Below are 24,964 nucleotides of genomic sequence, written 5' to 3' on the forward strand. Positions count from 1 at the left end.
ACAAAAGTCAGGATATGCTTCTACGGGCACAAAGCTCTAAAGATTTAGAGCAGGTTGCACAGTGGAGCCAAGAGGCCAGTGAAGAAGCTTGGCAACATGTGACCTCCTGAAGAAGAAGGGGGAATGTCCGGGCTTCAGCAACACGGACACAAGTAACTAATGACAGGTTTCAGAGTAACAGCCGTGTTAGTCTGTATTCGTAAAAAGAAAAAAGAAAAGGAGTACTTGTGGCACCTTAGAGACTAACCAGTTTATTTGAGCATGAGCTTTCGTGAGCTACAGCCGATGAAGTGAGCTGTAGCTCACGAAAGCTCATGCTCAAATAAACTGGTTAGTCTCTAAGGTGCCACAAGTACTCCTTTTCTTTTTTCTTTTTACAGGTAACTAACCGCTTTCATGTTCTCTCCACAGGTACTAATGCGGAGAGTGGACCAGATGATACGTCTGAGGGAAGGGAGCAGAAGGAGACTCCGCTGGTTGGAAGGCATGAGATGCACTGTCCTGAGATGGGGGGTTCCACGACCACCACTCCCAAGAGAAGGAGGCGGGTGGTGGTGGTCGGGGACTCTCTCCTCCGGGGGACTGAGTCATCTATCTGCCGCCCTGACCGGGAAAACCGAGAAGTCTGCTGCTTGCCAGGGGCTAAGATTCGCGATGTGACGGAGAGACTGCCGAAACTCATCAAGCCCTCGGATCGCTACCCCTTCCTGCCTCTCCACGTGGGCACCAATGATACTGCCAAGAATGACCTTAAGCGGATCACTGTGGACTACGTGGCTCTGGGAAGAAGGATAAAGGAGTTTGAGGCACAAATGGTGTTCTCGTCCATCCTCCCCGTGGAAGGAAAAGGCCAGGGCAGGGACCGTCGAATCGTGGAAGTCAACGAATGGCTACGCAGGTGGTGTCGGAGAGAAGGCTTTGGATTCTTTGACCATGGGATGGTGTTCCATGAAGGAGGAGTGCTGGGCAGAGACGGGCTCCATCTTACGAAGAGAGGGAAGAGCATCTTTGCGAGCAGGCTGGCTAACCTAGTGAGGAGGGCTTTAAACTACGTTCACCGGGGGAAGGAGACCAAAGCCCTGAGGTAAGTGGGAAAACGGGATACCGGGAGGAAGCACAGGCAGGAACGTCTGTGAGGGGAGGGCTCCTGCCTCATACTGAGAATGAGGGGCGATCAGCAGGTTATCTCAGGTGCTTATATACGAATGCACAAAGCCTTGGAAACAAGCAGGGAGAACTGGAGGTCCTGGTGATGTCAGGGAATTATGACGTGATTGGAATAACAGAGACTTGGTGGGATAACTCACATGACTGGAGTACTGTCATGGATGGTTATAAACTGTTCAGGAAGGACAGGCAGGGCAGAAAAGGTGGGGGAGTAGCACTGTATGTAAGGGAGCAGTATGACTGCTCAGAGCTCCGGTACGAAACTGCAGAAAAACCTGAGTGTCTCTGGATTAAGTTTAGAAGTGTGAGTAACAAGAGTGATGTAGTGGTGGGAGTCTGCTATAGACCACCGGACCAGGGGGACGAGGTGGATGAGGCTTTCTTCCAGCAACTCGCAGAAGCTACTAGATCGCACGCCCTGGTTCTCATGGGTGACTTTAATTTTCCTGATATTTGCTGGGAGAGCAATACAGCGGTGCATAGACAATCCAGGAAGTTTTTGGAAAGCGTAGGGGACAATTTCCTGGTGGAAGTGCTTGACGAGCCAACTAGGGGGGGAGCTTTTCTTGACGTGCTGCTCACAAACAGGGAAGAATTAGTGGGGGAAGCAAAAGTGGATGGGAATCTGGGAGGCAGTGACCATGAGTTGGTTGAGTTCAGGATCCTGACACAGGGAAGAAAGGTAAGCAGCAGGATACGGACCCTGGACTTCAGGAAAGCAGACTTCGACTCCCTCAGGGAGCGGATGGGTAGGATCCCCTGGGGGACTAACATGAAGGGGAAAGGAGTCCAGGAGAGCTGGCTGTATTTCAAGGAATCCCTGTTGAGGTTACAGGGACAAACCGTCCCGATGAGTCGAAAGAATAGTAAATATGGCAGGCGACCAGCTTGGCTTAATGGTGAAATCCTAGCGGACCTTAAACATAAAAAAGAAGCTTACAAGAAGTGGAAGGTTGGACATATGACCAGGGAAGAGTATAAAAATATTGCTCGGGCATGTAGGAATGAAATCAGGAGGGCCAAATCGCACCTGGAGCTGCAGCTAGCAAGAGATGTCAAGAGTAACAAGAAGGGTTTCTTCAGGTATGTTGGCAACAAGAAGAAAGCCAAGGAAAGTGTGGGCCCCTTACTGAATGAGGGAGGCAACCTAGTGACAGAGGATGTGGAAAAAGCTAATGTGCTCAATGCTTTTTTTGCCTCTGTCTTCACGAACAAGGACAGCTCCCAGACTGCTGCGCTGGGCATCGCAACATGGGGAGTAGATGGCCAGCCCTCTGTGGAGAAAGAGGTGGTTAGGGACTATTTAGAAAAGCTGGACGTGCACAAGTCCATGGGGCCGGACGAGTTGCATCTGAGAGTGCTAAAGGAATTGGCGGATGTGATTGCAGAGCCATTGGCCATTATCTTTGAAAACTCGTGGCGAACGGGGGAAGTCCCAGATGACTGGAAAAAGGCTAATGTAGTGCCAATCTTTAAAAAAGGGAAGAAGGAGGATCCTGGGAACTACAGGCCAGTCAGCCTCACCTCAGTCCCCGGAAAAATCATGGAGCATGTCCTCAAGGAATCAATCCTGAAGCACTTACACGAGAGGAAAGTGATCAGGAACAGTCAGCATGGATTCACCAAGGGTAGGTCATGCCTGACTAATCTAATCGCCTTCTATGATGAGATTACTGATTCTGTGGATGAAGGGAAAGCAGTGGATGTATTGTTTCTTGACTTTAGCAAAGCTTTTGACATGGTCTCCCACAGTATTCTTGTCAGCAAGTTAAAGAAGTATGGGCAGGATGAATGTACTATAAGGTGGGTAGAAAGTTGGCTAGATTGTCGGGCTCAACGGGTAGTGATCAATGGCTCCATGTCTAGTTGGCAGCCGGTGTCAAGTGGAGTGCCCCAGGGGTCAGTCCTGGGGCCGGTTTTGTTCAATATCTTCATAAATGATCTGGAGGATGGTGTGGATTGCACTCTCAGCAAATTTGAGGATGATACTAAACTGGGAGGAGTGGTAGATACGCTGGAGGGCAGAGATAGGATACAGAGGGACCTAGACAAATTGGAGGATTGGGCCAAAAGAAACCTGATGAGGTTCAATAAGGATAAGTGCAGGGTCCTGCACTTAGGACGGAAGAACCCAATGCACAGCTACAGACTAGGGACCGAATGGCTAGGCAGCAGTTCTGCGGAAAAGGACCTAGGGGTTACAGTGGACGAGAAGCTGGATATGAGTCAGCAGTGTGCCCTTGTTGCCAAGAAGGCCAATGGCATTTTGGGATGTATAAGTAGGGGCATAGCGAGCAGATCGAGGGACGTGATTGTTCCCCTCTATTCGACATTGGTGAGGCCTCATCTGGAGTAGTGTGTCCAGTTTTGGGCCCCACACTACAAGAAGGATGTGGATAAATTGGAGAGAGTCCAGCGAAGGGCAACAAAAATGATTAGGGGTCTGGAACACATGACTTATGAGGAGAGGCTGAGGGAACTGGGATTGTTTAGTCTGCGGAAGAGAAGAATGAGGGGGGATTTGATAGCTGCTTTCAACTACCTGAGAGGTGGTTCCAGAGAGGATGGTTCTAGACTATTCTCAGTGGTAGAAGAGGACAGGACAAGGAGTAATGGTCTCAAGTTGCAGTGGGGGAGGTTTAGGTTGGATATTAGGAAAAACTTTTTCACTAAGAGGGTGGTGAAACACTGGAATGCGTTACCTAGGGAGGTGGTAGAATCTCCTTCCTTGGAAGTTTTTAAGGTCAGGCTTGACAAAGCCTTGGCTGGGATGATTTGATTGGGGATTGGTCCTGCTTTGAGCAGGGGGTTGGACTAGATGACCTCCCGAGGTCCCTTCCAACCCTGATATTCTATGATTCTATGATTCTATGATTTCTCCATAAGGAAAATCTTGAGGACACTCTGGACTCCAGTGTGCATTTCTCAAATACCTAACAAACTCACACATAGACATATATGGCTCTCCCGGAATAATTACCCTTCTGTACAACACAGGAGATTTAAAACCCATTGAGCATGACCAAGACTTAACAGCCCCAAAAGCCCTCCACCACTGCTACCTACTTTTTTTTTTCTTTTTGCAAGCAGACCATAAAACAAAAAAAATCTGATGAAGTGAAAGCTAGCTGTCCATCGATCCTACACTATAGCCATCTAACTAAGAGGGACACGAAGAAGTTCCGACACTCTGTCAGAACTGGCTGGCAGTTGGGGTCTCACTGCTCTTCATGCTCTTAAGAAGGGGTGCGCAAGAGCATGCTGATCACATGTGCAACCCCTAGGGGACACTGCTAAAGAAAAACCTACCATGCTCCAGCGCAGCAGGTGCGAGCACAGCCATGAGTGGGATCCGCATGCACAGGAACTTGAGAAAGAATGTTATAGCTCATACATCAGATGTGATTTAACCCTATGACCACTGATTTTCAGCATGCTGCTAACCAAATTAATGCTTAGGAGGTTATAGAGATGCTATATCTGTCGTCCCCAAAGGGTTAATTAATGCAGTTTGGACTATAAATTGTATTTTATTTTTTATGAACCACAGCTACTGTTTATCAGAGCAAGAGAACCGTGCCAGTTAAGACCTGCTTTTCACCACTTTTTTTTGTTTTAAATAACATTGAACGCTGGGTTCATAGAGTAGACACTTCACTCTCTCAATATTTAGACAGTAGGTTTGACAGATGAATTCAGCTGGTTTGAGAGTGTATACAAATCACTTGCTCTGTATATGCCTAATGTACTTACTGATAAAACACAGAATCTGAGGTTCCTTTCAAACTAGTATGCCCAACCCTCCATCAGAGATGAAGTACAGTGAGGTCTCTGGGCCAAATTATCCTCTTAATTACACTGGTGTAAGTCTGGATTAACTCACTTATGTCCGCGAAGTGACAATGGTGTAACAGAGCATGGGTTTCTATGCTGATATTCACCATCTTCTCAGTCTAAGGTTGTCTTATAACTGGCACTGCAATACTGGCAAAAGGCTATCGCTTTAATGTCTGAACTGATCCTTAACATTGGGGTTTTGCTATTCGAAGTATTGTGAATGTTTCTGAGCCTCTTAAATCAAACCATGCGAGTCAGAGCAGACCTGCACTAGGCTGGCAGTTGATGGGGACGATTTCTGATTTTGGAAGTATTGTGTGTCTGCAATTTGTATTGATCTGGGTATATCCCAACATTTAGATCTTCTGTAAAATGTTGCTCACTGAAATGACCTCATCGTGTTTGTGAAAGGGTCTTGAGGGCACAACAGAGGGACAGCCAGGTTTATTTAAGTACACGCCAGTGCAACACAGGCTACATGTCTGCACAACGAGCTCGGGCCCTGATGCTGCTGCCCGTGCACACACACTTGTGGAAGCTCAGTGAGAGCTAGCACGAGTATAAATAGTAGTGAAGGTGCAGTCGCACAGGCAGTGGCACCAGAGGTGCAGCTGAGCCACGCTGCGTACGGACCATGGTTTCAAGGTGCATTTGTATTTGGCCCGGCTCAGCCTTGCCTTCGGTACCGCTACCCATGTCACTATGGATACGCCACTATTTATAGCCCTGCTCGCTCCAAGCGAGCTAGCACCTGTATGTGCACACAAGCAGGGGAACCATGCCCCTGGATCATAGGTAGTGTGAGTACAGGCGCCCACCACAGAACTCAGGACACTTCAACTGAAACAACAGATACTGCAGAACAGTCACAACTACAGTCCATTTTATGCCGTTAAGGCTTCTTAACACACATAACCTGGCTGCCTGTTTCAACGGCTTACAGCTGCAATATTCTGCATTTTTGTCAAGCTTCAAGAAGAATCTCTCAAGTGATCTCTTGAAGCTCACAAGGTTTTCCGATTTTATTTTCTCCTCCGCCATCCAGGCCCCAAAAAGCACCTGCCAGCATCACAGCAAAACCAAACAGGATGTTAGGAATCATTTTAAAAGGGTTAAAGAATAAGACAGAGAATATCTTATCGCCCTTATATAAATCCATGGTATGCCCACATCTTGAATACTGCGTACAGATGTGGTCTCCTCATCTCAAAAAAGATATACTGGCATTAGAAAAGGTTCAGAAAAGGGCAACTAAAATGATTAGTGGTTTGGAACGGGTCCCATATGAGGAGAGATTAAAGAGGCTAGGACTTTTCAGCTTGGAAAAGAGGAGACTAAGGGGTGATATGATAGAGGTATATAAAATCATGAGTGGTGTGGAGAAAGTGAATAAGGAAAAGTTATTTACTTATTCCAATAATATAAGAACTAGGGGCCACCAAATGAAATTAATGGGCAGCAGGTTTAAAACAAATAAAAGGAAGTTCTTCTTCACACAGCAGACAGTCAATCTGTGGAACTCCTTGCCTGAGGAGGTTGTGAAGGCTAGGACTATAACAGTGTTCAAAAGAGAACTGGATAAATTTATGGAGGTTAAGTCCATTAATGGCTATTAGCCAAGATGGGTAAGGAATGGTGTCCCTAGCCTCTGTTTGTCAGAGGGTGGAGATGGATGGCAGGAGAGAGATCACTTGATCATTACCTGTTAGGTTCACTCCCTCTGGGGCACCTGGCATTGGCCACTGTCAGCAGACAGGATACTGGGCTGGATGGACCTTTGGTCTGACCCAGTATGGCTGTTCTTATGTTACAGCATCCATCTTCTTGAACCCTTATAATACCCCAACAACTTTATGCTTCTATAGATGCTTTCCTCCTTGCCAACCCTCCCAGTTTGGTCAGGAGTCTCCTGGAATCTGGGAGATCTCTGGGAGATTTTAGGCCGCTAAAAGTCTGGTGGTGTAGCAGAGCTAAGGCAGGCTCCCTATCTGCCCTGATGCCATGAGGCTCCCGGAAGCAGCCAGCATGTCCCCGTGGCCCCTAGGTGGAGGTGAGGCCAGGGGGTCTCTGTGCACTGCCCCTGCCCTGAGCGCTGACTCCACAGCTCCCATTGGCTGGGAATGGGGAACCACGGCCAATGGGCATTGTGGGGGTGGTGCCTGCAGGCAGGGGCAGCACACGGAGCTGCCTGGCCACCCCTGAGTCTAGGGGCTGCTGCTGGACATGTCGCTGCTTCTGGGAGCCACCCAAGTTAACCACCGCCTGGCCTGAGCCTGCACACCCCAACCCCCTGCCCCAGCCCTGAGCCCTCTCCTGCACCCAAACTCCCTCCCTGAGCCCTCACCCCCTGCCTCAGGCTCAGCCCGGAGCCCCCTCCCACACCCAAACTCCCTCCCAGAGCCCACACTCCATCCCTCATCTCCTCCTGAACCCGAACCCCCTGTCCCAGCCCTTAGCCCGGTCCCACACCCAAACTCCCTCCCACAACCCAAATCCCTGCCCCAGGCCCCTCCCGCACCCAAAACTCCCCCCCAGAGCCCTCACCCCTCTCTCACACCCAACCCCCTGCCCCAGGCTCAGCCCAGAACCCCCTCCTACATTCCAAACCCCTCAGCCCCACCGCCCAGCCCAGAGCCCGCACCCCTCCCACATCTCAACCCCCTTACTCAGTGAAACACAGCCCAGTGAAAGTGAGTGAGGGTGGGAAAAAGTGAGCGACTGAGGAAGGGGGCCTGGAGTGAGTGGGGACAGGGCCTCAGAAAAGGGGTGGGGCAGGGCATGGCCTTGGGGAAGGGGCAGGCCAAAGGTGTTTGGGTATGTGCGATTAGACAGTTGGCAACCCTGTTTCCTCCAGCCATCTTAAAGTGCATTATTAGATAGGAAACTGAAGCCCAGAGAGGGTCACAACAGTCAAATGGCAGAGCTGGAAATACAACCCAGCTCTCCTGACTCCTAGTCAGGACTGATTTAAAACAAAGTTTTTCTAAGATAACAAAAAATATTTTTGTATTTAAATTGGATTTTTAAATTTCAATAGATTTTCTTTTTAAAAACAAACCTATTTAAATTTTAAACAACAACCCATATTAAGGCCTAAATTTACTAGAACCTATTAAAATCTTTAAAATTAAATAAAAATAATAATAGTCAAATGGTACATGTTTGTTGCCAATGTTCTAAAGAAAGTCTGTGGACTGAATTAGAAGTCACTGGCGCCAGACTTTGCTGAAGTGCTACACCCAGCTTTTGACAGCAGTAGCCTCTTTTGTAGGTGCAGAGAGAATATTTTCTCCATTTCAGTTTATTCAACTAGTACGGTTCAATGATTAGTTCATTTAAAGTTGAAAAACCAATTGGGAGTTGAAAAAGAAGGAAAGCCTGTTTTCCTATGAGGTGTGAGAGGATGAAATCTACTAGTTCTAAAATCTTGAAGGACTTGGTGACCAGAAACCATCAGATCAGTTCACTATCTACAGAGAATACGTCGTTTGTTTAATAAAATCAGTTTTAAATGCAAAATGTTTTAATAAACTTTTGCTTATGTATCCAGCTCAGTTGTTAGTTTTATTTAGCTAACAAATTTTAAAATGCTGTTTGCGAATTTTTAATTAAATTCCAATTTCCAACACAGTTTGACACAAATCATCATCTAGTAAATACGAAATGTGTCATTGACTATTTTCAACATAATAAAAAAAGTAAAAATGAGGAATCTGAATAAATGCAAGTTAAGCTATATAATTGCTTAAATAAATGTTTGTAGGTATAATGTGTCCTTCTGGATAGCACAAAGTACCACCAAATTTAGTGTAAAGATTATATTTAGTTGCAAATGAACTATTTTTAATGGTTACCAGCCAACGAGAATACAACTTTCTTTAGAAAAAATCAAAAGTTACAAATGCAAAATAAGATTAAATTTAATTATTCAAATCAAGGTTTTCTGCTTGCTGATTTAAATCGTTATTAAAATTTGATTTAAATCAATCCACCCTGCTGTTACAGTTCCCTGCTCTAGCCTCATATAACTGCCTCATATACCTCAAGGATAACTTTTTTCATTCTCTCACACACACCATTCCAGGTGTCACATTTTCCAGCCATTCATCTTTAATATACCTATAGGACCAATCATATTCTATCTATAGTTTCAACATAGCATCTTGGTGTCTGGGTCCTGTTGTGCCTAGGATTAAAAGCCCTAACTCCATACACCCCTGAAATAAGCAATACAAAGGATGATGCATAAGAAAGCTCAGATACTTTTATGACTTTAAAGGCAAGTGCAAAGTACTTCATTTCGTGAAGATTTGGTAGGGGCAGAAGGTGATTTAAGGGCTGAAACTAAGCCCTGATCCTGCAAACTTTGATGTGAGGAAAGTCAGTCTCACATTTGTGTTCCCAATGAAAAAGATTATGGCCCCAGTACTGAAATCTTCACCACAGAGGTACAGCAGTCCGCACTGTAAACTGCAGGACTTATTATTATTATTCTATAGAAGTGGAAATGTACTAAAGATCTTAAAATTGTTTGATCTACAGTTCTAAGCATTGAAGCCATCTTAGCTGAGATCATTATGGGATGCCCAGTGTATTGTTTGTATTAGGTTAGTTGGGTGTCTTTGAAAAGGGAGAGGGACTCATTTATAGAAACAGCATTATACTCCTGAATGAACTGACGGTATAATAAATATATCTGTCAGACATCGGGCTTTTATATATCTGCTTGGTGGCTAGCTTTTGTAATTCTATTTTTAATGTTCTATATTCCTTTTGTGAAAAACAATCTAATAAAAATGAATGATAAAAACATTTCAGCCAAATTAAATATTTCAGTAAATCTGCTCTTGCTTTCTAGAAATGTATGATAAAAATGCAGTGATGGAGTGCAACTCTATTCGCCTGCTACTATCCATACTATGCATGTATTACGTAGGTACTTTTTCTTGCTTTCATAGAATCATAGAATATCAGGGTTGGAAGGGACCTCAGGAGGTCATCTAGTCCAACCCCGTTCAAAGCAGGACCAATCCCTAATTTTTGCCCCATATCCCTAAATGGCCCCCTCAAGGATTGAACGCACAACCCTGGGTTTAGCAGGCCAAAGCTCAAACCACTGAGCTATCCCTCCCCCAATATTCCTATATTCCTACTTATCCTTGGGGAAAAATAAAACACAAACTGAAAATAGAAAATAAAGTATGTACCTGACCTATATAAAAAAACCTATTCACTGAAAGAGTTTGCATCTCTTAAAGCATGGCTAAAACTTTTAAAGCACCCTGATCGTCAAGTTAGGATTCCAACATGCGTTAATTGCTCCTCTCTCTCTCTGCAGCTTGGGTGTCAGAAACAAACATTTCCTTTGAAGGATTTAGTTAGCGATCAAGGGCTTTCTTGGAAACTAAAGCAGAAGTGGAGATTAAGTATATGCCAGCATGTGATAAAATATTAAAGTGAAATGTGTTGTAAAAGCAAAATAAATAAAGAGAAAGAATCTGGGTGTTGGGGGGAAGGTACTTACACTTGTCTTCCATTACAACTAATTTAGTTTCTGAAGCAGGTAAGACTTGTGGTGCATTCGTTGTTCCTGGGGAAATTAAGGTAGAAAGTAATGAACAAAATATCCATTTGCAGCTGAAGATCATGGTGGATTAGCTATGTTGGGGATATCTGTTGGAACAGGTGTTGAGGGACTTGCTGGTTACAGAATATCCAAGGAGGATTTTAAATGTGTTTGTAGGGGTTGGCCTATTCGCGTTTTCATTTGAATACTCAGGTAAAGCAGTTATGTTAAGGAGTGGCCCAGCACAGTGCAATTCTTTGTTAATCCTCCAGATGTAAGAAGTTTCACTCTTTTATCATCCCTGTGTTTAAAAAGCAGCAGGAGGAAATGGATATACGGCCCTGAATTTGACACATAGATGAGACAGTGGAATGATGGATTCTTCTTTGATGTAATGGTGACTAGCAACCAAAGATGGGGCCACAGGAGGCCACTGAGACAAACACTGACTGAGTTTAAGAAAGGTAGCATAATGTTATGACTGTAAGTAACATTTGTAGCTATGCAAGATAAAATAATGCAATAGATGATCAGCATGTATGCTGAAGGGCTTAAACTGATCAGTTTGCAGAAGACAGGAAGAAACTTCTCAGGTTCACAATGGCGGACTGTTTGCTTTTTCACCTTCCTCTGTGCAATATAGTAGCCACTAACCAAGGAGATATATCAGACTAGATAGACTAGTGGTTTGCTTTGGTATGGAAATTTTCTATGGGTAAGGAATACTGGAAAATTCTAGGCATGCACATTCCTTATTCACTATACTCAAGACGGTTGACAGGTGTCACCAGCTGGCACCATCACTATCCAGTGCACAGCTCTTTATCTCTCTCAAAATTTGCAAAAGGAAAAGGAGACACCAGCAGGACCACAAGGCCTAGGACACACTTCTGGGAAATCACCTTGTGGATGCAGTACTGGGATGTCCACCACTTACCTCTCTGAAAGGTGAGCAGAAAGAGAACAGTGGGAAAGAGCAATTAAAGGAAAACACAAACAAAAGCAAAAAGAGGTTTGAAAACCACATGCATCTGGTAAGGGGGGGTGCATTTCTGTCTCTTAGATGTGGCCTTGTCACTACAGTCTATGCCATTGGCACTTCAAGAGTAGATTACTTGAAGGAGCTTGAAGGATTCTAATGTTCCCCCAAAAAAGTGAAAATGTTTCACTTTCAGCAACTGAAAACTGCAGGTTTTTGACTGAAAATCGAAAATGTTCAGCTAAAAACTGCCAAAAATTGGAGGAAATCACTTTCATCTGAAAGTTTTTTTATTGTGGGACTTTTCCTTTTTCTGATGAAAAACTGAAAATTTTCATGGCAATTAGGCACTTTCTGGGAAATGAAAAACCCAACTTTTTGTTGAAAGAAGTTTTGATGGACTCATCATTTAACTCATATATTTTTTATTCTAAGATACAAACTCTTTTCCATATATCATTTCCTTCAATGTATGTAATTAATGCTGAAAGTGCTGAACAAGCAGCCCTAGAGAATTCAGTCCCTTAGCCCACAGAGCAGATGCAGTGAAAGACACAGCAGTGAGAGACTCCTCTCAGTGCACCTGGACCTTGACTTGCCAGAACCACCTCTATCATGGAGAGGAGACTTCATTCTGTCCTCGATTCCTCCGCTGCGACCAGGGTTTAAAATGAGTGCTACCTGTGGCGAGGCTTTGTGTGATGTGTGCACTTCTTTGGAAACCGGAGCTGGTACAGAGCATAGCTGCTCGCTTGTGAAGTGGAATAGCTCCTCATCAGCATATCTCACTAGTGCTGTGTATGGACCGGCTGCCTGGGATGCATTTAAGGGGCTAATCTCAGCCAATAAAGTTCTACATGGGCCTGCTTGGCTGAGAGAGGCCACGTTCCATTCAGTCCTGCTATGGTTGTGCTCGGCAGAAGCACTTGTGCTGGAGCCCCCTGTGTTATCAGAGAGAAGGCTGCTGTCTGGGCATGTGCTACTTGAGGGACTTTAGAATTCCCTGCTCCCTGGTCTGCAGTAGCTTGGACAAGTTGCCCTGAAAAGGCCATCCATTATAAAGGGCTCAGATGTGGGGGATAGAAGGTTTTGGTTCAGTGAGAATTGAGGACAGGAGAGGTAGGATGTTTATTTTTGCAGATTGGCATTTTTGAGAGTTACGAGTGGCCATCGGTTTCGGCCTTCTTTTTTGCTCTTATTTATTTTTGGCCTTTGTTATGTATTACATTTCCAATTCAATTCCTAGCAAGGGATCCTAGAACTTGGAATAGACACCTTTCACAAAAGGAAATAAATTTTAAAAAGTGTTGGTGGGGAGGAGTAAAAATTACTTTGCAAAAACTATAGTGCCCCCTGGCTGGGTTGTGGGCAGCAGGGATTGAACCTCAGACTTATGGGTCGAAAGGCATGTGCCTCTAGAGCGTGAGCTAAAAGACCCTGCTCTGTGAGCCAAGACTGTAGCAGCCTTCTCAACCTCCACCTGTAGCATAGCCATAGCTAGAAGGGGACAGAGTGCACACTGATGGGGTCACACAGTCCCATTGGCCCAGGAGGCTCGTTACAAGCTTTGTGGGTCCCAGGTCTCCACTTATAATGCTGCAGCTAGTGCTTAATTTGTGCTGGGGCTTGTCAGGGATGAGCCCCGGCACTTCTGGGCTTGGCAGTTCAGAGCCCCCACACCTCTGGGCTTGTTGCATCAGTTAGGAAAGTGAAAAAAAATCTCTATTTTTTCCTCTGAAATGTGTTTTTCTTAAAATTCTCAACACAGTTGTATCCATTAGGGTCGTAACCAGGGAGGGACGAGCGGTGCAGCCACCCCGGATGCAAAGCTGGGGCACAGAAGGGCAGAAAAATGGAGAGGATGAAAAAAAACCGGTAGGGAGTAGGGCCTTGCAGCAGGACTGGGATCCCCAGGACCCGCTGCCATAATAGCTTGAGTGGGAAAAACCTCCAACAATGCAGGAGTGGGTATTGCAGGGCGGGACAGGAGTGGGATTAAAAAAATAGTCCCATGCAGAGCTTTAATAGGGGGTGCAAATACACTTGCTGGTGTTTTCTGGCGAACTAAAGCACAAGGCTGTATCCAACACCCCTTCTCCCAAACACTGCAGGATTAGGGTAAAGAAAGATCTTAAATCTTTTTATTTTTTAATTTGGTTATATTTGTTCGGTCCAAGAAGTGACTAAAATATAATTTTTCATTGCTCTTAACAATGTTCCTTAACAATATAGAAAACAAAGCAGACATAGTTAACTATATTCAGTGACTCGTTTAAAAGTTGTTACTGTGAAGCACCATAGCTCGTTGTTAAGTAGTAGTACAATATAATACCGCAGTTATTGTAATTTCAACTAAACAAAGAATGGGTGTGTGTTTGGGGCACGGGTACAGCAGAGGTGTGAGAATAACATTGTATAACAACACTCGGAAGAGAGCCAGGGCAAAGGTGGAGAGGTTTGTAGCTAGCAAATATATTCAGACTTTTTTTTCCCTGCAGTTGCTTTTAATTTTTTTCTGCACATGCTACTACTTTGTATATGATGTAGAATACAAAGTTGTAAACATCTAACACTAGTACAGTACAGTGGGCTACTCTTTCAAATCAGCGTGTTATGGACTGAATGTACGGTGTTATTATTGCCAATTCAAAGTCATAAGTTTAAAATTTAAAATTAAATCATTGCTTGAGCCCTGGTACCTCTTTCATTACAACTTAAGCACTGACTGCACCCCTGTGTAGGAGGTCAGCAGCTGGGATCAGCCCTATGAATCTCAGTGCCTGGTGCCAATCCAGTACCTTTCACCAGAGCTAAACTCTCCCTTTAATTAAAAATACAAAACAAAAAACCCACAGCAGTATCACACTGTTATATTGCACAATGGAGCTGCCATGCAAGGGTCTCTGGATCAGACCTTACCTTTATCATATCAGTTAACTTGGCATCCGTCTTATCACCTATAAAAAGATCTAGAATTTTGCGATTTATTTTCCTTGTAGAAGACATAGGATTTTGTAGCAATTGTTCTCACCGATTGGGGTTTTATTCCTATTTCTTCCTTTTCTCTTCTTTGCTTTACTCAGGTGAAGTCCATTTTTGAAGAGTTATGAATCAAAGACCTAGGATCAGGGCATGGGTAACCTGTGTCTGGTTTTCTTTGACTGTCTATGTAGTGCGGCCACCACTGTTCAGTGTGAACTTCTGACATGCATGTGTTCTTTCCTATTTCGCTGTATTTGTGTTTCCTGCTTTCTTTACTGGTTTATCCATGTTCTTTATAGAATAAGAAAGATTTATGCAGTAGGTTCATGCTGAAAGAGACGCACAGGACCTGCCCCAAGGAGCTTACAATTTAATTCATAGACAAGACAGTGGAGTTCATCCACCAGAGGAAGATGCAGACTCAAAGAGCAATAAATATCATGGAAAGCATACTACTGAAAGGCATCACGTAAGACATGTTCCTTAAGGAGAGATCTGAAGAAAGAGGGGGTCACTGTTTGGTGCATAAGGACAGCTGGAGGGGACAGGCTGGGAGAATTTGGCAGTAAAATGAGAATGGGAGAAGCATGCAGTACCTGCTTAGCTGGGAAACTCTGGGTGAGCAAAGATGTAGGCAGTGGGGAAGAACGAGAAGTTTGAACTTTGTGCAGAAGCAGAGGGAGCCAATGAAAGGATTCAAAGAGGAGACTAACAAGGTCAGAATAGTGGTGGACTGTGATTGCATACAGTGATTACCACCTTAATATTTACCTTTCACGAGTGATCACCATTAGAGCCCTAGGCTTCGTACTAAGTATCAGCTATTCCGCACTGATGCTGATGACTGGCAAGCAGCAAGAGTAAAGATGTTACTGTTAATGCAGCTAAATGCCACAAAGGTATGCTTGTGAGGAAGCTTTGGTGGTGGATTAACACCTCTACAGTAGGTACGACTGAGTCAGTCTTTCTGTATTTCTAGTGCTTCCATCACCATGGAATCTACAACTCCCACTCAGTAAGGGGACAGCCCGGAGAATTAGGCTGAGAGACCAGAACTTTGCATTTGTTATTTCTGGTTTTCAGTGGCCAGAATAGCCCTTGCAAATTCCAGGTGAGATTGTGGACATCAGTCTAAGATGCAACCTCCAAGCTAGGCAAGGAATGAATGAAAACCCTTTGCCCTTTCCACCAACACACACCTCTCATATCATACCCTACCTGTCATCTGAAGAAATATTTATACGCTACATAATGCAGATACCGTCGGAATTTGTGGGAACTAGCAGCATTAAATTGCCATAATTATGCTTTGTATTTCACTGGCATTCCTATCAGCGCTCTGTGGGCTAGGTGCTGTACAACCACACAGGCGGACTCCATCCTCATTGAGCGGAAAGTATCGTCAGTGACTTATCAGTCTCAGATGGATGAAATATATGTAAGCAGAGTCAGGATGAGCTCTACCCTGACATCTGGTGGTGAATTGTGGCGAGCTGTGGAAAAGAACTTCAGGGGCTGATTTTGTTTGCATAGGCACACCCACCCCACCTAGCATGAGCTCACAGCAGCCCAAATGGTCACTTTGGCTGCTGTGGGATCCCCAGTTTCTCTGTTATTGGGGCAGGAAGGATAAAGTGTTGTTACCCTGATTATGTGAATCAAGGACAGTGGAACTGTTTTATGACAGAGGGACTCACCATCAACTAAGTAGCACTTGCTAGACAAGGGACATGGATTCCAAAACCCAGTGAATTGAGAGAGATTGGGGATAGATATTTGTTTCTGGTGGTGTGGGTCTCTTTTGAGGGTCTGAAACACCACTTGCACCTCCTTCTCTCTCTCTACTGTGGAATATCAGAGCTTATTTGGAGTCTAGTTACAGGCTGCTGAGCTGAATTCACTTTGGGCCAACGGTGCACCAGCACTGAGGCTCCTCTACTACAAGCTGAAATCACTAAAGAGCTGAAATTACTGAGTGCTGTGTTAAGTAGTGGGGGGCGGAGGGGCTGAAGATATATTGCTGAGTGGCTGGTGGAGCAGAGCAGTTCGTGAAGTGGCATGGTGAGCGGATAGCGTTGTGAATGGAACCGATAGCAGGTGGCAAGCGGAGCGGATAGCAAGGCAGCTGGCGGAGAGGAGCAGCAGGCGGTGAAGACTACAGCAGAGTCACATGGAGAGGCATGGCAATCGGCCATCGACCTGAGCAGTGGAGCACGTGAGATCCCCCCCAATACCTCCTCTCACTTCCACCCAGGCTGGAAGGTAAACTCTGCGGAGGAACTTCTGAACTCTGGGGGGCTGCACTGACCACGGTCAGTAAACTGTGGGTGGGGTGACTGGTGGGTTGCTGGACTTAAGACCCTGAGGGGGAAAGAACACTGCCAAACTGACTTTGGGGGTGGGTCTTTTGCTCACGGTTTGGGTTATGAATCCTGGTTGCGGTGTTTCCCCAACATAATGGCGCATTGTTTCCCTCCTTTATGAAAAGGCTTTTGCTACACTCAGACTCCGTGCTTGTGAGAGGGGAAGTACTGCCTCTCAGAGGCGCTCAGGGGGGTAGTATGTAATTATCCCAGGTCACTGGGTGGGGGCTCGAGCCGGTTTTGCCTTGTGTTATTAAAACGGAGCCCCTAGATACTGAACCCGGCCCTTGTTGCTGCCAATTCTGACGGGCAGAAGGGTTACATATAAAAGGACTACATTTTCCAAACACACCTGCCTAAGTGGAGACCATAAAATACATGCGTGCTGTGTCTGATTTCTAGGCGCAATTACCCGTTGCGCATGCACATGTTGCTATCATAATGACTGTCTAGATTTGAGAATGCAGTTCAAACAGTTTAAAGGGGCTGTGCTGTCCTGTTAACTAACTTTGGATTCTTTTCCTAAATGGAAAAGATATAACAGAGCCTGAAGGCTCTCTTCAGGCACAATGCTTAACACGCAACTAGCATTTTGCATCTGGAGGCCTTTACAGATCTGGATTGGCACCTTTTATTTTTACAGATGGGGTAATTAAGACATATAGAGAGATTGATTAGCCTACCCAAGGTTACAAGTAGAGGCCCAAGTCTGCAAACCCTACCGAAGGAGTGCTTAATACTGAAAATGGTCCCATTTAAAGCTGTGAGCAACACAACTTAATCATATTTGAGCAGCATTATTATTTGTAGTAGTAAGCAGTAGGAGGATCATGTGGCATGACCAAGTCTGTAACAAAATTTAAAGTCTTTTGACACCCAACCACTGGCTCCATTCAGTAGCCCACATGTGACTCCCAGGGAGAGGGACCTTGCTGGATGAAAATCAGTTGGCATTTCACTCATAGAGAAGTTATACCTTAACTAGTCATCTCCTTTGCTTCTCAGAAATGCTTCTAAAAAGTATAAACCCACCACCTCCAATTGTTTTTTTTTTAAATAATATTTAGTCTGCAGTTTATTTAAAGTGTAGATCAACCACTCTGCCAGTGGCAGATGGCGATAATAAACATTTATGCTTAGGCTGCATTTTTCTTTATCTCCCGAGATTGTTTCACTTGATATCCTGAAAGTATTAAACAATACACAAGACAGATCATGTGCAGAACATGCTGTCCCAGTGTAAGAAAGGCAATAGCTGTCTCCTGACAGTCGCTGGTGTCTCAACTTACCACTTCTCACATTAAGGCTGCCTTTTGCTGTGTCTTTCCCTAGAACATTCTCCGCTTCACAGCTATACTCCCCAGCATCTTCCAGCTTCACCTTATTGAACTGCAGCCTGGAAATTTTTCTGTTGAAAAATAAAGAATTTTTTTTTTTACTCAACCATGAACAATATTTATGAAATTAAAGCCCTTTCCCACCACCTGTCCCAAACAGGTTGGGTCACCTTGTGCTGATCTCATGCTGTCTGAGCTCACAAATGACATAGGGTTAAGTCTGGTCAGTATTTGGATGGGACACTGCCAAGAGAAGTGCAAGCACAACAGGAAATAGTACTGGTGCGATACAGGAAGCGATGCTCTGCCCTCTGAGTTAGCAATGAACCGAGGCCTAAGAATGGCGCTAGGGGACGCAGAAGTGCTGTCTGATGCACCATAAAACCAACAGCGTTATACTTTAGTCCAGTAGCTAAAGAGCTCATTATCTCACCGTGTATGTGTAATGACACCTACAGACAACCCGAGTTATCTGAGGTGGACTGAACTCAGGTCCTTCAGCAACAAAAGCACAGGCCTCGACTACTGGAGCTTCGTGAGTATTCCCACACCTGTTAGGAGCAAAGTGTGATAGCCACCGGACCCAGCCACTAGAGGGAAACATGAACTAGAGCAGCGTGTTATATACTCTTCCTCGCAAACAAGCCTGATCACTGACTCTGAACTCCACAGGGTTCACGTACCACGTGGGCACCGTTGTGTAATGTGCTCTGGTTGAACACAAACTTGCAGCATACAGCTGGCAGCAGGACTTGAATCCAGGGCTCTCAACCCCCAAACCCCAGCCCCTTCTATCTGAGCTAGTGGTGTGGCTGGTTTTAGCCTCACTTAGGCCAGCAACTAGAGGCAGCATCCATACACTGGGTATTGCTAACACACAGGGTCTGGAGTCCATCGGAGTCCCTGGGTTCCGAGTGACTAGAAGCACCTGGAAACAACCACCACCACATTATACACTGTGACAACTAACATTACCATCTGTCCTCACTCTGAGTTTAATTAGCATGGGAACAGATATATGGGAGAAGACCATGGGAGCTCCTAGTGAGAAGTGTGTTAGCATCAGAACTGGGTGAGATCGTGCTCATTCTCGGGAAAGATCCTGTTTAACAAGGTACACATTTCATGCGCTGATTCTACCTGGAATGTTAAAAATCAATGGTTATACCCCATCGAGTGGGCAAAAAGGGAGGGGGAATGGCGCTCCATTTCAAAAATGGCATTATCTGTTTCCGAGTCACTGATAACTCGGAGGAAAATTATCTTAAACGCTTACGGATAATATCCCAACAGATAAAGCACAAGATGGAGTAGCAGCTGATGTCCGCTACAGACCACCAATGACACTAGAGAACAGGATGACCAGCTCCTCACGCATCTATCTATAATATGCAGGCGGGAAAAGCAGCGAGATCACGGGGGATTTCAACTGGAGGGACGCATGCTAAAGGTCTCTTGCTGACAATACTAAAACATCCCTGTTTGTCATCTATAACATTTAGAAATTATTTCCTAACTCAAAGAGTGCTGCATCCAACACAGGGGAATTTTATATTAGACCTCATCTTGACAGAAAAAAAGGAACTGATTATAGAGCTAAAAATTAATGGTAGCTTATGTACAAACAATCATGACTTGATCACATTTAGAGTGTGTAAACAGAATTAGGTCCAGCCCAGAATTAGATATTTGGTGCTTTTAAAAGAGCCAATTTTACAATGCTGGAAACAATTATGAGCCCAAATCAGCTGGGAGGAAGAATTTAATCCAAAAAAATGTGAATGATAATCAGAAATTGTTTAAAAACACTTTGCTAGATGCCCCAAAAGCCACAATCGAGAAAGAAGGCTAACCTGGTTTAGAAGGGAAGTGAAGGCATCTGTATGTATAAATGATTAAATGAAGAAATAAAAAAGAAAAGAACAACTGATAGTAATGAATATAAATCAGAAACTTGCAATGGTTTTTGTAAAGAGAAATCATGTCTCACCGATCTATTAGAATTCTCACTAAGACTTAGAACACTGGGGATGTTCCAGAAGTCTGGAAAAAAGCTAGTCTGCCCATATTTTTAAAAGGGTAAATGAGATGACATGGATAATTATAAGCCTCCCAGTCTGACATCAGGCCTGGGCAAGATAATGGAGCAGCTGATATGTGTCTCAATTAATAAAGAATTAAAGGAAGGTCATGTAATTAATGCAAATCAACACGGGTTTATGGAAAATAGATTCTGTCCAACTAACTTGATTTTTTTTTATGAGATTACAAAGTGTGACTGATAAATGGTGTTGACATAACATACTTTGACTTGGTACCACACAATATTTTGATTAAAAACTAGAAATATATAAAATTATCCTGGCACACATTAAATGGACTAAAAGCTGGCCAAACCGATAGGTCTCAACACGTAACTCTAAATAGGGAATCATCATTGACTGAGGGGTTTCCAGGGCGGTCCCACAGGGATTAGTTCTTGGCATATTTAACATTTCCCTTAGGGAAGGGTTTATTGATTTTGATTGGTATGTGTGTTTTTAAAATGATCATACAATTATTATGGAAAATGTAAGTCAAACAGCTGAGTTTTGTGTTTAGTTTTGAAAGCAGTGAGGTTGTTGCTGACACTGATTGTTTAGGAGAAGGAGTTCCAAAGTTTCCAAGATTCTGATCTTTTATCCTGAGATGGGATGGGAACATTTTTCTAATATTTTAACATTTTTTGCAGGATGGGAAAGCCATTTCCCACTGAGATCTAGTCACAAGTGTTACCCTCATGGCAGGCCATGGCATTCTTCTTGAGGAAAGCAGTCATCCTGGCTCCATATAGGCTTCATTCAGCAAAGGGGACTGGGTTATATCTTAATTCATCCTTGGTGTAACTACATTGATTTTAAACTTACTCTGGGGTAGATTCTACCCTATTGTTTTTTCCCCCTCAGTACCTATGATTTAGTCACATATTTTCTTTGTATATTACTTAGCCATAGTGAATACTATATTTGGGGATACACTCAATGATCTCAACTCATACTCCTGTTTTCCTGACTTTTGGATGAGACAAAAAGATCCAGACCAATTTTGGTCATTAAAGATTCTGAGAAATATTAGCAGCAGTGTCCGGGTGAAATTCCAATTTTTTCCCCTCCCTAAATCCAACCCCTCCTTATTTCCAGTTGGAAACAACTTCCCCCCACCCCTATTCATCTCCTAATAAAACTACTTATGTGGTGTTGCTATAAGCTGTTAAACAGCTACCACACTGCACCCCGAAGCTGTCTGCATTAGTGCCTGAGTTCTATATATTGATAGGCTATAAACTGCTTTGGGATCCTTCAAGAGGAGAATCATTAGATCAAATTATAAAGATATCACCATTATTATTAGTTTCCTAAAACTAGACTACCAAGATGGAGTTTTGGACATTCTGCCTAGGAGATAATGCATTTTGAGTGAACACAGAGAAGGCCATAAAGGAATTCATTTTATCCTCCTCTAATAGTGTGAATTTGAAGATTACATTGAAGGTGGCCCTTATATTTGCTATTAGGAGAGTACTGTGTATATTAAATATGCTAGAGAAAAGAACTACCATCAGGAGATACTAGAAAGGAAATTCATAAAGGTTACCTTTACAAAGGACATTAATTAGGATGATATGGTTAAATATTAACTAAATTCCACTCTGCTTTGATAACATTATGAAAGGGGAGAGAGTGAAATTCACCTCTGTGCTTAGAGCTAGCACAAAGGCATATGTATGTACCACTTGCATCCCACTTTAAGTCCCATTTGGATGGGCTAAATGGTGCCTAGTCTTGTTCTGGTCCTCTGCATGGCGTGTATCTCATCTAAACTGAGTAATTTAATATCTGGCTCGAAGATTGGGAATGGTCAGTTCATTAACTGTCCTCCAAGCAGAAACCTGCTGTCCTACGCAGTACTCACTCCAAGAATCTGAAGCAGCTGTATGACTTTGCATTTGCACTCAGTCCCCTAAATTTGAGGAACGTAAGGAAATTCATCTTCCAAAGCAGACAACAGGATGAGTGAGATCAAATGGAAGAGTCCATCAAAAGGAAGTATAATGGATTGTGTGGAGGATATGGCCACAGGAAAGCACCTGGATTGCATTAGGTATGGAGAGCTGGTTCAGAAATGAGTTACAACCTTGAATTTTCTCCCACCCTCAGAAGCAAACTTGAACCAACCTATTCCTTAACCTGACATTTTATTCACTTTTTATAGAATACAATTTTGAAAGCCAGACACACCTGTGGGTGTTTCAAAACAGCATGCATGACTCCAAGCATGCAGTTTTGTATTCCAGGGCATAATCTAGCTATGTCAAGATTAGGTGATAAAAACAGACAGCAAATGGGAAACATAAAATAACCTAAACAGAACAAAAGAGAGAAGTGAGGTGTGGAAGTGGTTAGACAAGCAGCAGCCTCTCCCAGGGGAGGGTGGGTTGGAGTCCTTATTTCCTGTCCCCCAGGCCAGCATTCCGCCCTTGCCACAAGTTAACTGTGACAGCTGACTGTCAAGGCCACTTCTCCCACTCTGGTCCAAAAGGTAACTATAACAGGACTGCTTGGAAATAGTCACCATAATATAATAACATTTAACATTCCTGTGGTGGGAAGAACACCTCAACAGCCCAACACAGTGGCATTTACTTTCAGAAAGGGGAACTATGCAAAAATGAGGAGGTTAGTAAAACAGAAATTAAAAGGTACAGTGACTAGAGTGAAATCCCTGCAAGCTGCATGGACACTTTTCAAAGACACCAAAATAGAGGCCCAACTTAAATGTATACCCCAAATTAAAAAACACAGTAAAAGAACTAAAAAAGAGCCACCGTGGCTTAACAACCATGTAAAAGAAACAGTGAGAGATAAAAAGGCATCTTTTAAAAAGTGGAAGTCAGATCCTAGTGAGTTATAGAAAGGAGCATAAACACTGCCAAATTAAATGAAAAAATGTAATAAGAAAAGCCAAAAAGGAGTTTGAAGAACAGCTAGCCAAAAACTCAGAAGGTAATTACAAAATGTTTTTTAAGTACATCACAAGCAGGAAGCCTGCTAAACAACCAGTGGGGTCCCTGGACGATCGAGATACAAAAGGAGCACTTAAAGACGACAAAATCATTGGGGAGAAACTAAATGAATTCTTTGCTTTAGTCTTCATGGCTGAGGATGTTGGGGAGATTCCCAAATGTGAGCCGTCCTTTGTAGGTGACAAATCTGAGGAACTGTCACAGATTGAAGTGTCATTAGAGGAGATTTTGGAATTAATTGAGAAACTTAACAGTGTCAAGTCACCGGGACCAGATGGCATTCACCCAAGAGTTCTGAAAGAACTCAAATGTGAAATTGCGGAACTAGTAACTATGGTTTGTAACCTGTCCTTTAAATCAGCTTCCGTACCCACTTACTGGAAGATAGCTAATGTAACGCAATATTTAAAAGGGGCTCTAGAGGTGATCCCGGCAATTACAGACTGGTAAGTCTAACGTCAGTACCGGGCAAATTAGCTGAAACAATAGTAAAGAATAAAATTGTCAGACACGTAGAAGAACATAAATTGTTGGGCAAAAGTCAACGTGGTTTCTGTAAAGTGAGATCATGTCTTACTAATCTATTAGAGTTCTTTGAGGGAGTCAACAAACATGTGGACATAGTGTACTTAGATTTCCAGAAAGCCTTTGACAAGGTCCCTCACCAAAGGCTCTTACGTACATTAAGTTGTCCTGGGATAAGAAGGAAGATCCTTTCATGGACTGAGAACTGGTTAAAAGACAGGGAACAAAGGGTTGGAATAAATGGTAAATTTTCAGAATGGAGAGGGGTAACTAGTGGTGCTCCCCAAGGGTCAGTCCTAGGACCAATCCTATTCAACTTATTCATAAATGATCTAGAGAAAGGGGTGAATAGTGAGGTGGCAAAGTTTGCAGGTGATACTAAACTGCTCAAGATAGTTAAGACCAACGCAGACTGTGAAGAACTTCAAAAAGATCTCACAAAACTAAGTGATTGGGCAACAAAATGGCAAATGAAATATAATGTGGATAAATGTAAATAATGCACATTGGAAAAAAATAACCCCAACTATACATACAATATGATGGGGGCTAATTTAGCTACAACTAATCAGGAAAAAGATCTTGGAATCATCGTGGATAGCTCTCTGAAGACGTCCACGCAATGTGCAGCGGCAGTCAAAAAAGCAAACAGGATCTTAGGAATCATTAAAAAAGGGATAGAGAATAAGACAGAGAATATCTTATTGCCCTTATATAAATCCATGGTACGCCCACATCTTGAATACTGCGTACAGATGCGGTCCCCTCCTCTCAAAAAAGATATACTGGCATTAGAAAAGGTTCAGAAAAGGGCAACTAAAATGACTAGGGGTTTGGCACGGGTCCCATATGAGGAGAGATTAAAGAGGCTAGGACTTTTCAGCTTGGAAAAGAGGAGACTAAGGGGGGATCTGATAGAACAGTGGTTCCCAAACTTGTTCCGCCACTTGTGCAGGGAAAGCCCCTGGCGGGCCGGGTCGGTTTGTTTACCTGCCGTGTCCGCAGGTTCGGCCGATCGCAGCTCCCAGCCCGGCCCGCCAGGGGCTTTCCCTGCGCAAGCAGCAGAACAAGTTTGGGAACCACTGTGATAGAGGTATATAAAATCATGAGTGGTGTGGAGAAAGTGAATAAGGAAAAGTTATTTAC

General features: G+C 43.8%; 1 protein-coding gene across 3 annotated transcripts in view; it reads right to left on the reverse strand.

Annotated features, from left to right (window-relative positions):
- Nucleotides 1-24,964, reverse strand: part of NRG2 (neuregulin 2) — a 306,149-nt gene that overhangs the window by 82,265 nt on the left and 198,920 nt on the right. For 2 of the 3 annotated variants that reach the window (XM_074960739.1, XM_074960738.1), the window contains one exon: nt 18,184-18,302. In XM_074960739.1, the coding sequence (XP_074816840.1) occupies nt 18,184-18,302 (119 nt within the window). Of the gene's footprint in view, nt 1-10,528; nt 10,595-18,183; nt 18,303-24,964 lie in introns of all 3 variants that reach the window. The other variant, XM_074960740.1, reaches the window with a different exon arrangement.

The sequence above is a fragment of the Natator depressus genome, chromosome 8 (assembly GCF_965152275.1).
Source record: "Natator depressus isolate rNatDep1 chromosome 8, rNatDep2.hap1, whole genome shotgun sequence".
Taxonomy (NCBI): domain Eukaryota; kingdom Metazoa; phylum Chordata; order Testudines; family Cheloniidae; genus Natator; species Natator depressus.